Here is a 15,481-nt window from a genome sequence, read left to right on the forward strand (position 1 = left end):
TTTAATGTTGACATTAACGACATGAACTTAAAATAACTTCCAGACCTACTGTATGAGTTCGCAGCTTGTTCTCCTTCCACTTTCAGACACATGCTTCTCTGACCGGTGCACTGAGAGAGGACTTCTTCATAACATATATAGTCATTCATTATGGACTAGCTACCTAACTAACTAATTTGAAAATCCTTTGACAAAGTTAAAGCAGTGCCAACATGTCTGAAAGTGAAAATCATTTATGATAAGATACCAGCAAAATATTCATGGTAAGCATAAAGAGAGGACCTGTGGTAGCCTGTGAATCTATTAGGAATCAGGAAGTATTCAGGCTGTGTAACAGTTTGCACTCTGGATTTAACTGTGTATTGTCTGTGAGGACACAAAGTAAGCCAAGACGTCCAGGAAAGTGTGATACAACTGTGGTCAGGCACAGATCAGGTCTACACCATTTATACTGGTGGAAGAGGCTGCTTCTTAGCAACAAGGAGGCTAGTCAGAAGTGATGAAAAACCAACTACACACAGATCCTTGAAGACAACTGCTACCTGAGACTGGTGTGACAGCGAAGCAGAGGCTTCGGGACAGTCAGTAGCTCTGCGTCAACACAGGACAAGCAGACATGAGTCACTGATTACAGTGCACATCAAATCAATGCTGTGCAGCAGGGACCGTCTTCATCAGTCAGTGCATTGGATGCAGGGCCCACCGCAAACAAGCACAAAGCCTACAGATGGTCTGTGGAGACAGTTCACCCCTGATGATGTCACACTGAAGTTTCCAAAGGGGCTCTACAATGTAGTGAATGAATCATCTGAATACTTTCGCTGCATACTTATAAGAACATGTTTTCACACACTCATCATAGTTATGGTAAGAAAACATGGCTGCAACACCAAGTTCAAAGAGTGAAGTGTAAATGCAGAGTGTTTCCAACCGGCTGCTCAGTTCACTAGTGTTACACATGGAATATATTAGTAAACAGCTGTAATTGGTAAAAAACTGCTTACTGTCAACATAATGTCCAACTAAAGGAACCCTCAGTGGAATCTGAAAAACTGGGTGTGGCAATCCATCTGGAAACCTGGAGCTACAACACAACACGAGTCAATGGAGCAGTTACTTTATAAATGAATTTATTTAGTAATACAGTTGTATACTTAGAAATGTGTTGCAAAGGAAAAATAAATTGAACCAAAGTAAAATAAATAAAAAGAATGTCAGCCACACAGGAAAATAAACTAGTGTTGGGTTGAAGCAGTGTTATCATATCAAAAGAAAAATAGTACTGATGTGCCATAATAAATTGTCTATTAGTACAAAAATACATTTCAGGGCACACAATACAGCATCCAGTATCACAAATAAAGGAAGGGACCACTCTTCACAGCAGCCCCTCTCAAGTACGTCTTTTAAAATCATTTTAAACCAAGCACTTCTCTAGTTTGTAAATAAGAATAAAAAGTTTTCTGACAGTTAAAAATGCCTTAAGTAGTGTGTGTATATGTTGGTAGAAAAGTCGGACTTATTACTGCTTATATCAGTTCCAAGGCTCAGGGGTATAACCAGAATACAAACATAACCAATGTAACCGCTTTCTCTTTTTTAAACAAACGTTTTTTTTCTCTTTTATACAAAATAACAAAGATGTACAAAAGTTCATTTACAGAGAACCAAGGCCATATGCTAGCAATATGTACAGCCACAATTTAAACATCTTCTAGCTTTTTGTATTTCCTCAGACTTCATATGCATAGCAGTAAAAGAAAGCATACCTTTTCTTCAGCCTCAATTATTCTCGTGTGCTAAATCCGAGTTCACTATTTAAGAGAAAATGCAGAGACAACTTCTTCTTTCCGTAGTGATCGTTATAACTGAAGGATCCGATGTTTTAAAGTTTTACTGAAAAGTTAATATGCAGATAAGGCATCACTGCTTGCAGTGTACGATGGGATTTTCATGTGTTGAACTTAGTAGTAGCAGGCTTCTGGACCTGAGTCATAGCACATGCATAGATCTCTAGACAGCAGGAGTTTGTAAAATCAAGTCAGTATATTTATCTACGGTAAAACATTTCTACAAAACATCAGTTTTAAACAGAGAGAGCCCCGTCTGAACCAACGGGCGTCTGAAGCTAATACTTAACCTTCATTCTTCCGTATTTTGGAATTTTTTTTTTTTGTAATCCTTGTGATGCCTACGTCTTCCTTCATGAGTCGGGCTCGGCATTTCTCAAGTCCTCAGAGATCCTTCAGGAGTGAAACGCATGACCACAGAACTCACAAACAAAAGTTTTGCATATACCAACTTTGCTGTTTGTGAGTGTTTTTCTTTTTTTTTTCTAAACGGTAAGCAAAATTTTTTTCCAAAATTCTCCTTTTTTTTCTTGCACTGCGGCTTTGACCTTTTACAAAACTAGCTAAAAATGTCAAAATGAGATTATTCAGTCTGTGGCACTGGTCATGCATTCCAACTTCAGTTCCTTTGTTTAAATAACTTGTTTTAATCTTCATTTTTTGCAAGCCTTGAAAGCACCGAAAACAAAAAAAAAGAAAACAAGAGTACAGCCTTGGGGATGCTGGACTCCTCAGACTCCTTTAATGTGTGTGTGTGTGTTTTATTCTATTTTTTTTTTGTTTAAATAAATTTGGGCACAGTAAACAATGTGAGAGTATCAAGTTCATACTTCATCAAGCAATGTGCACCAGCAGAGCACGACAGGGGTGACCGAGGTGCCCTGTTTATTTATCACATTCAGTAACAGGCCAGCTGTTGCCCTCTTCAGAAGTGGTCAATGAGCACAGACACACAGTTTGCACCCACCAGGTAGTTTGGGTCTCCAGGGAGAGATTTGTTCTGCCAGGTTTTGGGATCACCTGCAGGAAACAGAAACATGATGTCAGCCTTTGAGAGAGCCTCACCAAGTCTTTAAAATGCAGAAAACAAAACCACAGGAGATGCTCAAAGCTGAGCGGCGCTTAATGTATCATTCATTTCATGAATGTCAATTCAAAGTTTGATCATACATTCATTTATATGCCACGAAATTACCTGGAATCAAGTTCCTTGGATTTCATGTATTTGAAAAAGACTGATTAGCGCTGGTGTTTCCATCTTTGCTAAGCAGTTAACATCAGTTACTCAGTAGTAGTTGCTCAGTATAGTCAGCAGAGGTGTTTTTTGTCATGTTATCTTTACTGTAACAGTGACATCAAAGGCTGTGGCTTAGGTGGTAGAGCAGTTGTCCAGGTTGGCGGTTCGATCCCCTGCCCTGGGCAGGACACTTAACCCTGAGGAGGTACACCACTGGTGTGTGAATGTGTGCACGCTTGTGTGCGCGAGGGTCAATGTGAAGCAGTGTGAAGCGCCTTGAGTAGGTAGAAAAGCCCTATATAAATACAGACCATTTACTGTTCTGCTGAGAGGGTACACAGTACATTTATGGATCGGGGGTTCATTTCCACAGGGGTCAAAAAAAAGCATTGTTTACTACTACAAATGTGAAAGCACCATTTTTAGCAGTGTAAAGTCATGTGTTGATGCTAAAGAGCAAACAACCCACTGCTGTGCAAATCCATGAACACATACATGTGGACAAATGGTTAAATAAACCTGGCTTCTGGCTCAATTGGTGGCATATAAATTATTATATAAAGTCAATATCCATTAATTAATTACATCAACTACACCAGTATTGATTTGTTAACTATTTTACTGGTCATAGTGCAGGACTGGCAGATTTAACACAGCAGCAAATCCTCATGACTGAGGGAAATTTAAAGTTCATATTACGCATGAAAACAATAAAGCAGCTTAAGCCTCCAAGCAGCACATGCATGAGGAAAAAGTGAGGGGAAATGAGGGAAACAGATTAGATAATTGTACTCTCTTATTTAATCTCCAAAGCCAGCCCACAGACCCCAAAAGGACAGAGAGGACAGCGTACCCGACGAGGAGTCGGAGGATTTTAGAGCAAAAGACCAACCATCAGGGGTCATAGACGCACAGTGAGGTAAGCGTAGCTCCACCGGCTTCAGGAACTTGAGTCCATGAGGGCCACACATCACCAGCGGACTTAGCAGCGTTTCTCCTACATGGATACAAAACAAGATTTAAATTCCAGAAAATAAACACTAGAATTAATCAGCACAAAGGATTAGCCATCACACAGTCAAGAGTCTATTGCCAGGCCTTCATAGGGAAAGTAAATTAACTGTTAAGTGACCTCCCAGGTTAATCACATAAATACACTCCCGTGGTGCTAAATGTTAATTAGAAAATCTTCAACATATAACTGGAAGCAAGGATGTAACTGAGAACCAATCTTTAACCACTGCCTTTGTCTCAACCATCACGAACTCCCTTCAGTTTCTACAGCAGTTTCTCGGAAGCACATCTATCTACAAACATCTGGCTTGATGACATGTTAACAGTACAGAGGATCGCTGTACAGCAGTGAAGGGCTGACCTTTCTCCTTGTCGAGTGGGGGCAGGATGCTGTTGTCCCGGCACACCTTGAAGTAGATCTCCTGCTCCACACTCTCGGGGATAGCACCCTGGGGAATAATGATGCTGACGCCGGTTTCAATGGAGCTGAGGACCCCTCCGTTACAGTTGAAGATCCCCCGGGCGGTGGCCACCACTGTGTGCCCTTCTTCTTCATCGTCATCGTCCAGTGCACTGGGGCTGAGGGACGAAGGCACAGAAGTCAGTATCATCAGGCAAATCAGTGTAGGCAGAGAAAATGCACAGCTGAGGACAGGAGAGGAAGCCCCCAGTGGACAAACAAGCCTCTCAAGTCTCTCACTGTCTTCCAGCCTTACAGTAATTACCTCACACCCTGCTGCTGGGTGTGAGTCTCTCACCTTACAGGGATGGCCTTGGGGATGGCGTTGATGTTATTGTGCTGGTATTTGGGCCTGTTGTCCATAGTGCGTGTGAAGGTGTCCAGGCCACTGTCGTGATCAAGAGGCTGCGGTGACAGCTGAGGTTTTCCGCTGTTGCCCACCACACTGGGCTTGTTGAGGAGGTCTGTCTTCACCTGTGTGTCATTGGGCAGCAGGTTGTGGTTGAACTTGGGGCTCTCAAACTTGCGCTCAAAGGGCCGGGCGGCGCTGGTGTAAGGCTTGGGGACGTAGCGGTTATAGCTAGTTGGAGCGGGAGCACCGAGCGCCTTTGGGGGTGCTGTGTCAGTGCCATTGACTGGGGGTTTGTCAGGGAGGCCTCTCGGGGGCAGGTAACTGACTGGTGGAGGTTCGTCCCTGCTGGTCGGCCTGAGAGCTGCCAGATCAGGTTTAGGATTAGGTGAGCTCAGAGGTTCAGGTATGGAGTTAGCTGGTAGGAAAGAGGATGCAAACACTTAAATACAGTCTTAGTTACATTGGTTATGTTGAGTATTACCCTTAATTTATTTACACAACCTCACCCACCACATCCTCACCCATTCATTTACTGTGGTAGATAATACAAATCTGTTTACAAATATTCACCGATAGCAGGATGGTGTCATGCATGCGCAGTCCATGCATGTATAACAACTATTACTGCTAACAGCAATCAAAACATCTAAACTCAAGTCATGTAAGTTAAAAACATGTTAAAAGAAAATGGCTGTCATCTGGCTGCTAAAGGGCAGGTGAGTCTGTGACTGAGCTGTGTGACACATTTCTGTGCATATTTAAGTTTTAATGTTTGGGAGCTTACCATCATTGGGGCTGAGTTTCGGCAGCGTAGTGGGTGGGATGGCGGAGGCTGGAGCCCCATACTGTGTGGAGGGACTGATCTGAGGCAGAGGTTCATATCTTTTCTCCACTGGACTCACCTTCTCTACAGATTCAACCCTACAGTGAGTAAACACAAACAAAGCTGCTATGACTCAAGAGTTCAGGAATCTTGTACAACAGCCAACAGTGCTGGCAAAGGGGGTGTTGGCATACCTGTTGTATGGGTAGGACAGCTGAGCTGGTTTAGCCAGATCATGGAAGCGATTGATGCCAGGACCAGGTTGGCCCATGGCCTTGCTATCGAAGCTACGCCGATCAAAGTAGGACAACTGCTTCCTGTAGTACTCCTCGTCCTCATCTGGGTCATAGTGGTTGGATCGCATTACATCATCCAGAGGTTTAGTATGAGGCTTTTGTGGCTCAGGAGCCCTGGAGAAAAGGCCAAAGAGAAGTAAACCAGCAGCACAAATTCAGACAGCACAGCCTGGCAGTATGATTGATCTATAGCAATTTATAAAAAGTTAGAAACATTGTTCATTTAAAGATGAGTGACACCAAACACTGGACAGGATGAGGAGCCTAGACTGAAGCTGAAGTTGTCACAGAAGGAGAACTGAATATTGTATGAAGCTGCACTCCACTAGGGGGAGCTCAAACAACAATGAATTAACTCAAAAATGCCTTTGCAAGGATCTGACGAAGTGCCCTTCATTCATCCGCAGCCCGGGATTCAGTAACAAGGACTACATACCTATAGGACTTCTCCTGTTCCAGGTTGCTGAGGGAATTGGCTTTGAGGACTGGGCCAGGCGCACTCACAGGTTTAGGAATATCTGCAGGCTGAAAAACAAACACAGACCTCTTAATTTGCTTTTTGCATCAGATTTTTCACATGAATGGGCAACTGTACTCAACATCTTACAGGGCAGGATTACAAAGCAATTGTCTCATAAAAAGGTTGTGTAGTGGGTGAATTTGTTAATTGGAAGATAAACTGGCCTCGTAGGAACGTACCCTAAGAGCCGACGACTCGCCTTCCTTGGCCCTGTCCATAGAAACAGACCGTTTGTTCTCAAACATCTTGACTCTGTTGAGCACTGACTGCGGCTTCATGGCTGGGTCCTCGTCCAGGTCTTCTCTGGGTGATGGAGGAAGAGGTTTGGAGCCTGGAGTGACTGCTGGCTCTGCTGGGGAGGGCAGGGTCTCTGACTTAGGAGGGGGAATGGCAGGTTCAGAGTTTATCATAGGCTCATGTATCCCTGGCTTATAACCCCGGTTTGGAGGCCCAGACATGTAAGTGGGCCTCAGACCAGAGTCACCGTAATACTGCTTTGGAGGCTCTGGTGATCGAGGTGAATTAATGGGGAAGCTGTGGGATTCTGCCTCATATGGAGAGCGGGCATCATAGCCTGCTGGTGGCGGGGGAGGGGGTTCATCATAACGAATAGGTCCAGGTTTACTGTGGCGTGGTCTGCCATCATAGCCCACTGGTGGAGCCTCATCATAGCGTGGCTGAGGTGGACTGTAGTCCCTCCCTGGTCCATCTTCATAGGGGGACCTGGGGTTGTAGCCAATGGGTTGCTGGTGGCCCGGCTGATACCCTGCGGGCTGGGAGGACGAGGTCTGCTGGTCGTAGGGGGGCCACTGTTCGTTGTAATGAGGCACACGGTTGTCGTAGTGCAGGTGAGAGTCAGTGTTGTGAGGCTTTGGTTCTGTGTAGCCGCCTCCATCATATCCGTAAGGCGGGTGGTCGTATTCGCGGTATGGCTGTTTGTCCTGGTACGGCAGCTGGTGACTGTAGCTCATCGACTGCTTCAGGCCATGGTTGATTCGCACAGGGTCTTCCATATTGTACAGATCTTTCTTGTACATCTGTAAAGAAACAGCACAAAATGAATGCATCCATCAAATTGTAATTTGTTTAAAAGAAAAAAAAACACATTGTTAAAGGGCATAAAGTAGCCAGGAAAAAAATTCCAGACATGTTTTAATTCTTTACTAGGAAATTAACTGAAACCTCAAACAACTTAACATATGTAACATTAACTAAAAAATATTACAAAACATCTGTCAGTTATTAAACAAACATGAAGTCGAATGCAATTACACAAGCAAACCTTTGTTCATTATTCAAAAACAGTTCTGAATGCCTGTTTGACAAGATGCCTTTCAAGAATGATAGTCCATAGGAACCAAGGTCATTTTATATTTTTTTAATATTGTACCAAAGAGCAATTTGCACATTTCTGAAAGGCCTCATTTCAAACATATGATGTGTAGCCTGTAGACAGCAAATCTAGTCACAGTACTTTCTATGGAAGAAGGCTGATTTCAGGCCTCTACTCAGGATAAAACTATTCAACAGGAGTTATAATGCAGTGTGCTGATGTAAGTTTGTTGATTCCATAGGGAGAATTGCTTGACGTAAGTTATTACCAAGAGTACTGTCTGCAGGTTAGCTGTCATCATGCAACAAACATTCAGTTTGCATCTTATGCAATGTCAAACTACTGGCACTACAACAGACGACACATCTACCCACTACGATGCCACTTTATGTGCTACTACTGTTCATCTACAGAAGAGTTAAAGCTGAAAAGAACCCAAAACATTAGGAGCCATGCAAAGGAAGTAAGAGGCAACAGTTAGGGCTGGTTGTGGATGTCTTCACCCTGGTAAAACACTCAGATGTACCAGTCCTTCTGGTCTCCCAGCCCACTGTGGTGCATGTGGACTAGTCTGTCACACATTTTCTCTGGGAGCCAGAGGCACACAGTGGGCTCAGTGAGTCACACAGTGTGGGCAAGTCATGCAGAGAGCGAGTGGAAAGCATGTGTGAGAAGACAGGCAGTTAAAACAGCAGGCTGGGGCCCAGGCCCGGTCCGAGTGGCTGGTGAAACAGCGGGTACCTTTGGTTCTGGACCAGGCTGGCCAGACGGGTGGGGTTCATGTGGTGGTGGAGGTGGTGGTGGGGGCTGAATAAGCTCAGGGGCAGGGCTGGGGCTGTTAAGTGAGTCAGACTGAGGAGCTGCGGCTGCAGCAGGCGGCTCCTCTAGGTGCACACCCTCTAGCTGTACAGGCTGCTCAACAGCTGGGGTTGTTACCACCGTCGGAGGCAACGAGGGCAGGGACAGAGCAGCCTCACCTTGCTGTGAAGTATCGTTAAGAGACATTTATAACACAGCCTGCTAAGGGCACACAAAGTAAAGCTTACCCACACCATGATCTTCTTCCTTACACTGAATCAATTGTATTCCGGCTGGAGAATGCATGTGCAAAAATGTGATAACATACCAGTAGCTGCTAAACTATTTATTACTTAGCAAAGGCCATTTCATCTTAACAAACTTTGGCACAGACACTGAATCAAATGAGCTACACCCCTGTTATAAACACATGAACATTTAGACACACATCCATATGTGGTGATGCCAGATAAGAACTTTACCTGCTGTGGAGCAGCCATCTTGAACCCAGCAGGGTCTATACGATTGGCTGGGTCGGGCTGCACAGGGTGCTGGTATCCAGGGTAACCAGGAGTGTCCTGAATTACAGGGGGGTCTTCTCGCACAGGCTCTGAGGAGCGGGTGATTGCAGGTTCCGTGGGCAGACCCACCTCATCGTTCAAAGTCTCATCTAGTTCTTGGTCAGTGTAAGCTCCACCCTCGGTGTCAGTGTCCTCATAATCAGAAGTGTGCCGGCTGTCTGTGCTATACATGGAGTATTCACTACCTGGCGCCGACAGGTAGGACAGACGGTCATCATGGATATCCAAGTCATCCTCTGTAGTGCCATCCGCCTGCGTAGAGCAGAGAACCAGCCATATAATGGCACATTAAGCCACACCAAATAGGCTCAGAGGAGAGAAACTAAGCTTCCAGTTGGCTCACCTTGCCTTCCGACACCCACACCAACTGGTTTTGCTGCTGCTGAATGGTTTCTTTCAGAGCTCCATACCAACCATCGTTCATATTGTTCAAGTTGATGGTCGCTAAGAGAGAAAGAAAAAAAGAATTAAATGTGAAACAGAGAGTATTACAATTTTTTAATTTACTTTGCAACTTTGCAATTTACTGTGTTTTAACACACTCTGCACACTTACTGGTGAACAGGTGGTGATTATTCTTCCTCAGTTTAATGGCTCGCTCATAGAGCTTCCTGGCACTCTTCCTGGACTCTGGACACAGTCTAGTCCTCATGTTCTTCACACCTTGTTTATTGTCGGGATTTAGGAAGACTACAATTGGGTACCACTGAGCATAGTTCAGCCGGTCCACAGCATTTGGGGTGATGTCCAGCACAGCATGCTTGTCCTTTGTGAGGTAAGGACAGGACAAAGAAACAATTAAGATCCACTTTAACATACAAACAATTATGACAGAAGAAGGCATGCTTACTCTGTCAATGATCTGCTTGATGGTGTGAAGACGAATGATTCCTGAACTACGTTGGTCTGTTCCGGCATCTCTTGGTTCACTCTCTAAAAAACAAAATAGAACAATTTTACACTGGTTTTTACACAGGTATTTTTGCCCTCAAGTCCAAGTCCAAATCATTTGATTTTGAGTATCTGCCAATACCGAGTCCCAATCCGATACTTTTAGGGTTCTCTACAAAGGCAAATAGCAAGTCACTCGTTGCAGTCATTTGTGCAATCCTGCGCCATATAAATGATACTGGAATGACTTTGCCTGTTATTGCAAAACTTGTGTTTGTGTGTCCAGAGCGCTTCTCTATTGCATCGACTGTGGATTTCCACATGTGCGCTGCTTCGCCAAACTGCCCGCAACATTGCCGCCAACTTTAAATGCTTCAGCCTCCCCAAGCTAGGACATTTCACACAGGCAGCGGCTCATCGAGGTCTCCACTCGCACCAAAGGCAACTGTCACACCCCTACACTACAAGATACAGAGCCTAACCCAGAGGTAACGTCCAATTCCAATTGAGTCTGAAATCACGTAATCGGATCGGGACATCCCTACTAAACACTATACATTGTTCAAGCTCTAATGTGGTTTGTAAATACACATTACATACTTGCAAGCTCAAAAAGGTCTGGCTCCTCTCTAGAGAGCTTTTCTCTGGCAACATCAGCGATAGGTCCAAATATCACAACCGGTCTAAGGAAACCAGCTGCAGAACAAAGACAGAAACAGACAAAAACATTTAAAAACGCTCATATAATCGCACAGTGTTAATGTTACAGTGACATGAAGCTTAGCAGACATTTCCTGATCCCTCACCCTCTCTTAGCACAACTCTCTCATAAGCTGGGAACTTTGTTTGGACTGGTTGAGAAGACAGGTCTTCCCGGCTCTTCCTTAGGTTCCTCTTTGAACTGCGAAGACCACGGAACCTCCAGAAGTCGGCTCTATCGCCCCCTGCTGTTTTGGGGAGAGTATATTGCACACTAGAGAGCTGCTCCGCTCTGTTGACAAGGGGAAGACAGAAACAGTTTTTAATGAAAGTGTCTCCCAGCATAGCTAACAATAACAATGTACCTGAGGACATTACAACGAAACACTAAAACACTACACTACAAACATTACAAATACAACGAATAGATATGCATGTCTGTAAGGATCACCTGTTTTTGTTGGGGATGATGCCTCTTTCCACCTCCTGATGGTTCTTGCCAATGCGAATAGCCAGCCAGGAGCCCAGCTTGCCATTATAGAGGGTGTCCACCACACGGAACACCTCGCCCTTGTTAAAGCTTAGCCCATATGGAGATTCCTTCTCATACTCAAAGTGTGTCCGGATGTAGAATGAATCACCAACATCTGATTCCACAATCCGCCGATACACTGAAGAGTTTGCAACAGCAAGTCAGAACAAACACGCCAATCAGGCCACAAGAAATAAAGCTTATGTGCTTTTTCTTTTCACTGACCATCTTTCTTCTTCTGGGCCAGAATGGTGACCTCTTCACCCTTAGGAAGGTCCAGGAGGAATAGCACCGCCTCCTCTCGTATTATGTTTGCAAAATCAACATTATTTACCTGTAATAGAGAACATATTTTACACCAAACCTTTGCTGCCATTGTGTACTTTTTAATTTCAAGAGTAGCCTTCATTGTTCATAGAGTCCATGACAGAAAGAGTAAATCTCTATTAAGGACAAAGATTACATTGCTCTTTCTGTTTCCTGAATTGCCTGGGTAACTGCAGGTTTTATTGCACTGCAAGAAAACAAAGCCATTCCTCAAAAGGAATGGAAAAAAGAGGAGGAGGTACAAACAGCGAGATATATGACTAAAAGAGAATGGGACAAACACAGGGAAAAGAAACACGGTTATCGTGTGTGCTCTCTTGGGGCAATTGCTAAGAGACAAGCTTGAAGATACAGGAATTTTGGAGCAGCCCATGTGCAAAATCATGAATAAAATTAAAGCTGCAAGCAGCATTGCGGGCCCTCGCGCACCTTGCGATCCGCGGGGTCATCGCAGTCTTCTCTCCTATGCTCGCGTCTCCTATACTCTCCTGTGCTATGCTCTCCTCCTCTCATTTCCACAGAGATACAACAAACACATGTTTACAACCAAACTTTCCTGCTACCAGTAGGTGGCGCTATGACCGTATCATCCTATTAGCATATATATCTGTTTAGACTCGGCTCCATGGCAGTACTGTAAGATTTTGTCCACATTGCATAAAGTATATGGGTAGTACTGCATAAAACACAGCGAGTTCCTTTGTAATGGCGAATGGTCAACTTTGAGGCCACTCCCCGCCACACGGTAATACTTTTGAAAGAGTTTTGGAATGCGTCTATTCCCTATGGTGTCCTGAGTGGACACAGTGAATTTCAGCTCAATTGCATGAAGTATGTGAGGCGTGAAAAGTTTTGAAGCAGGGTCACAAATAGGCAAAAAATGGCCACAAAAGTCAAAATGGTGGACTTCCTGTTGGGTTTGGAGGGGGGGTCCAAGAGAGTTTTTTGTGCGTCTTGGGGTGATACACATGTGTGCTAATTCTCATGATCCTGTGTCAAACTGGCCAGCGGGGCTACGCATTAGGGCAATAAATACAGTGAGTTCCTTTGTAATGGCGAATGGTCAAGTTTGAGGCCACGCCCCCGCCACACCGTCAGACTTTTGTAAGAGTTTTTGAATGCGTCTATTCCCTATGGTGTCCTGAGTGGACACAGTGAGTTTTAGCTCATTTGGAGGAAGTATGCGAGGCGTGAAAAGTTTTGTAGGAGGGTCACAAATCGCCAAAAATTAACAGAAATTTCAAAATTGCGGACTTCCTGTTGGGTTTGGAGGGGGGGTCCAAGAGACTTTTTTGTGCATCTTGGGGTGATACACATGTGTACCAATTTTCATGACCCTACTCAAAACAGGCCAGGGGGGCAGGCAGAAAAACCTATGAAAACACAACATTTTGTGTAGCCAGTAGGTGGCGCTCTGTCAAAGCCTCAATATTGTTGTATAGATGTGTTTAGGGTCAGACTCTGATCATACATGTGACATTTCGTACAGATCGGACAGAAAACGAAGAAGTTATAGAGACTTTCTGTGTCCTCAGAAATGGTCAAACTTTGAGGCCACGCCCCGGCCACACCGTAAGACTTTTGTAAGAGTTTTGGAATGCGTCTATTCCCTATGGTGTCCTGAGTGGACACGGCAAATTTCAGCTCGATCCGTTGAAGTATGCGAGGCGTGAAAAGTTTGGCAGCAGGGTCACACATCGCCAAAAACGGCCACAAACCTTCAAATGGCGGACTTCCTGTTGGGTTTGGAGGGGGGGTCCAAGAGACTTTTTTGTGCGTCTTGAGGTGATACATATGTGTGCCAATTTTCATAATCCTGTGTCAAACCGGCCAGAGGGGCTACGCGTTGGGGGCGCTATAGAGCCATTTTTATATGTGCATTTCAAAAGTCAGCAAATTTCAAAATTTTTCGGGCGAATGAATTTTTCTACCAAGTTTGGTGAGTTTTTGGGCATGTTAAGGCCTCCAAAAATGCGATCTCGGAGGGGGAAAAAAAAAAAAAAAAAAAAAAAAATTAAAGCTGCAAGCAGCATTGCGGGCCCTCGCGCACCTTGCGATCCGTGGGGTCATCGCAGTCTTCTCTCCTATGCTCGCGTCTCCTATACTCTCCTGTGCTATGCTCTCCTCCTCTCATTTCCACAGATATACAACAAACACATGTTTACAACCAAACTTTCCTGCTACCAGTAGGTGGCGCTATGACCGTATCATCCTATTAGCATATATATCTGTTTAGACTCGGCTCCATGGCAGTACTGTAAGATTTTGTCCACATTGCATAAAGTATATGGGTAGTACTGCATAAAACACAGCGAGTTCCTTTGTAATGGCGAATGGTCAACTTTGAGGCCACTCCCCCGCCACACGGTAATACTTTTGTAAGAGTTTTGGAATGCGTCTATTCCCTATGGTGTCCTGAGTGGACACAGTGAATTTCAGCTCAATTGCATGAAGTATGTGAGGCGTGAAAAGTTTTGAAGCAGGGTCACAAATAGGCAAAAAATGGCCACAAAAGTCAAAATGGTGGACTTCCTGTTGGGTTTGGAGGGGGGGTCCAAGAGAGTTTTTTGTGTGTCTTGGGGTGATACACATGTGTGCTAATTCTCATGATCCTGTGTCAAACTGGCCAGCGGGGCTACGCATTAGGGCAATAAATACAGTGAGTTCCTTTGTAATGGCGAATGGTCAAGTTTGAGGCCACGCCCCCGCCACACCGTCAGACTTTTGTAAGAGTTTTTGAATGCGTCTATTCCCTATGGTGTCCTGAGTGGACACAGTGAGTTTTAGCTCATTTGGAGGAAGTATGCGAGGCGTGAAAAGTTTTGTAGGAGGGTCACAAATCGCCAAAAATTAACAGAAATTTCAAAATTGCGGACTTCCTGTTGGGTTTGGAGGGGGGGTCCAAGAGACTTTTTTGTGCATCTTGGGGTGATACACATGTGTACCAATTTTCATGACCCTACTCAAAACAGGCCAGGGGGGCAGGCAGAAAAACCTATGAAAACACAACATTTTGTGTAGCCAGTAGGTGGCGCTCTGTCAAAGCCTCAATATTGTTGTATAGATGTGTTTAGGGTCAGACTCTGATCATACATGTGACATTTCGTACAGATCGGACAGAAAACGAAGAAGTTATAGAGACTTTCTGTGTCCTCAGAAATGGTCAAACTTTGAGGCCACGCCCCGGCCACACCGTAAGACTTTTGTAAGAGTTTTGGAATGCGTCTATTCCCTATGGTGTCCTGAGTGGACACGGCGAATTTCAGCTCAATCCGTTGAAGTATGCGAGGCGTGAAAAGTTTGGCAGCAGGGTCACACATCGCCAAAAATGGCCACAAACCTTCAAATGGCGGACTTCCTGTTGGGTTTGGAGGGGGGGTCCAAGAGACTTTTTTGTGCGTCTTGAGGTGATACATATGTGTGCCAATTTTCATAATCCTGTGTCAAACCGGCCAGAGGGGCTACGCGTTGGGGGCGCTATAGAGCCATTTTTATATGTGCATTTCAAAAGTCAGCAAATTTCAAAATTTTTCGGGCGAATGAATTTTTCTACCAAGTTTGGTGAGTTTTTGGGCATGTTAAGGCCTCCAAAAATGCGATCTCGGAGGGGGAAAAAAAAAAAAAAAAATAATAATCCTAAGGGTTTCAATAGGGCTCTTGCACCATTCGGTGCTCGGGCCCTAATAATAATCCTAAGGGTTTCAATAGGGCTCTTGCACCATTCGGTGCTCGGGCCCTAAAAAGACAGCATCTGAGGACAGATTCCTT

The 15,481-nt window shown here is 44.6% G+C and overlaps 1 protein-coding gene across 7 annotated transcripts in view; it reads right to left on the reverse strand.

The window, feature by feature from the left end:
- Nucleotides 1–1,131: 1,131 nt before the first annotated feature.
- The window catches only part of tjp1b (tight junction protein 1b), a 31,829-nt gene continuing 17,479 nt past the window's right edge, over nt 1,132–15,481 (reverse strand). For 2 of the 7 annotated variants that reach the window (XM_028407528.1, XM_028407529.1), the window contains exons 12-28: nt 11,612–11,720; nt 11,306–11,525; nt 10,962–11,146; nt 10,756–10,851; nt 10,115–10,197; nt 9,820–10,030; nt 9,608–9,708; nt 9,166–9,516; nt 8,627–8,866; nt 6,732–7,589; nt 6,469–6,557; nt 5,931–6,146; nt 5,698–5,834; nt 4,860–5,328; nt 4,463–4,680; nt 3,941–4,084; nt 1,132–2,870 (exon numbers count right to left, since the gene is read on the reverse strand). In XM_028407528.1, coding sequence (XP_028263329.1) covers nt 2,776–2,870; nt 3,941–4,084; nt 4,463–4,680; nt 4,860–5,328; nt 5,698–5,834; nt 5,931–6,146; nt 6,469–6,557; nt 6,732–7,589; nt 8,627–8,866; nt 9,166–9,516; nt 9,608–9,708; nt 9,820–10,030; nt 10,115–10,197; nt 10,756–10,851; nt 10,962–11,146; nt 11,306–11,525; nt 11,612–11,720 — 3,822 coding nt within the window. In that variant the 3' untranslated portion in view covers nt 1,132–2,775. The remainder of the gene's footprint in view (nt 2,871–3,940; nt 4,085–4,462; nt 4,681–4,859; nt 5,329–5,697; nt 5,835–5,930; nt 6,147–6,468; nt 6,558–6,731; nt 7,590–8,626; nt 8,867–9,165; nt 9,517–9,607; nt 9,709–9,819; nt 10,031–10,114; nt 10,198–10,755; nt 10,852–10,961; nt 11,147–11,305; nt 11,526–11,611; nt 11,721–15,481) is intronic. The other 5 variants (XM_028407534.1, XM_028407531.1, XM_028407533.1 and 2 more) reach the window with 3 other exon arrangements.

Source organism: Parambassis ranga, chromosome 6 (assembly GCF_900634625.1).
Source record: "Parambassis ranga chromosome 6, fParRan2.1, whole genome shotgun sequence".
NCBI lineage: Eukaryota > Metazoa > Chordata > Actinopteri > Ambassidae > Parambassis > Parambassis ranga.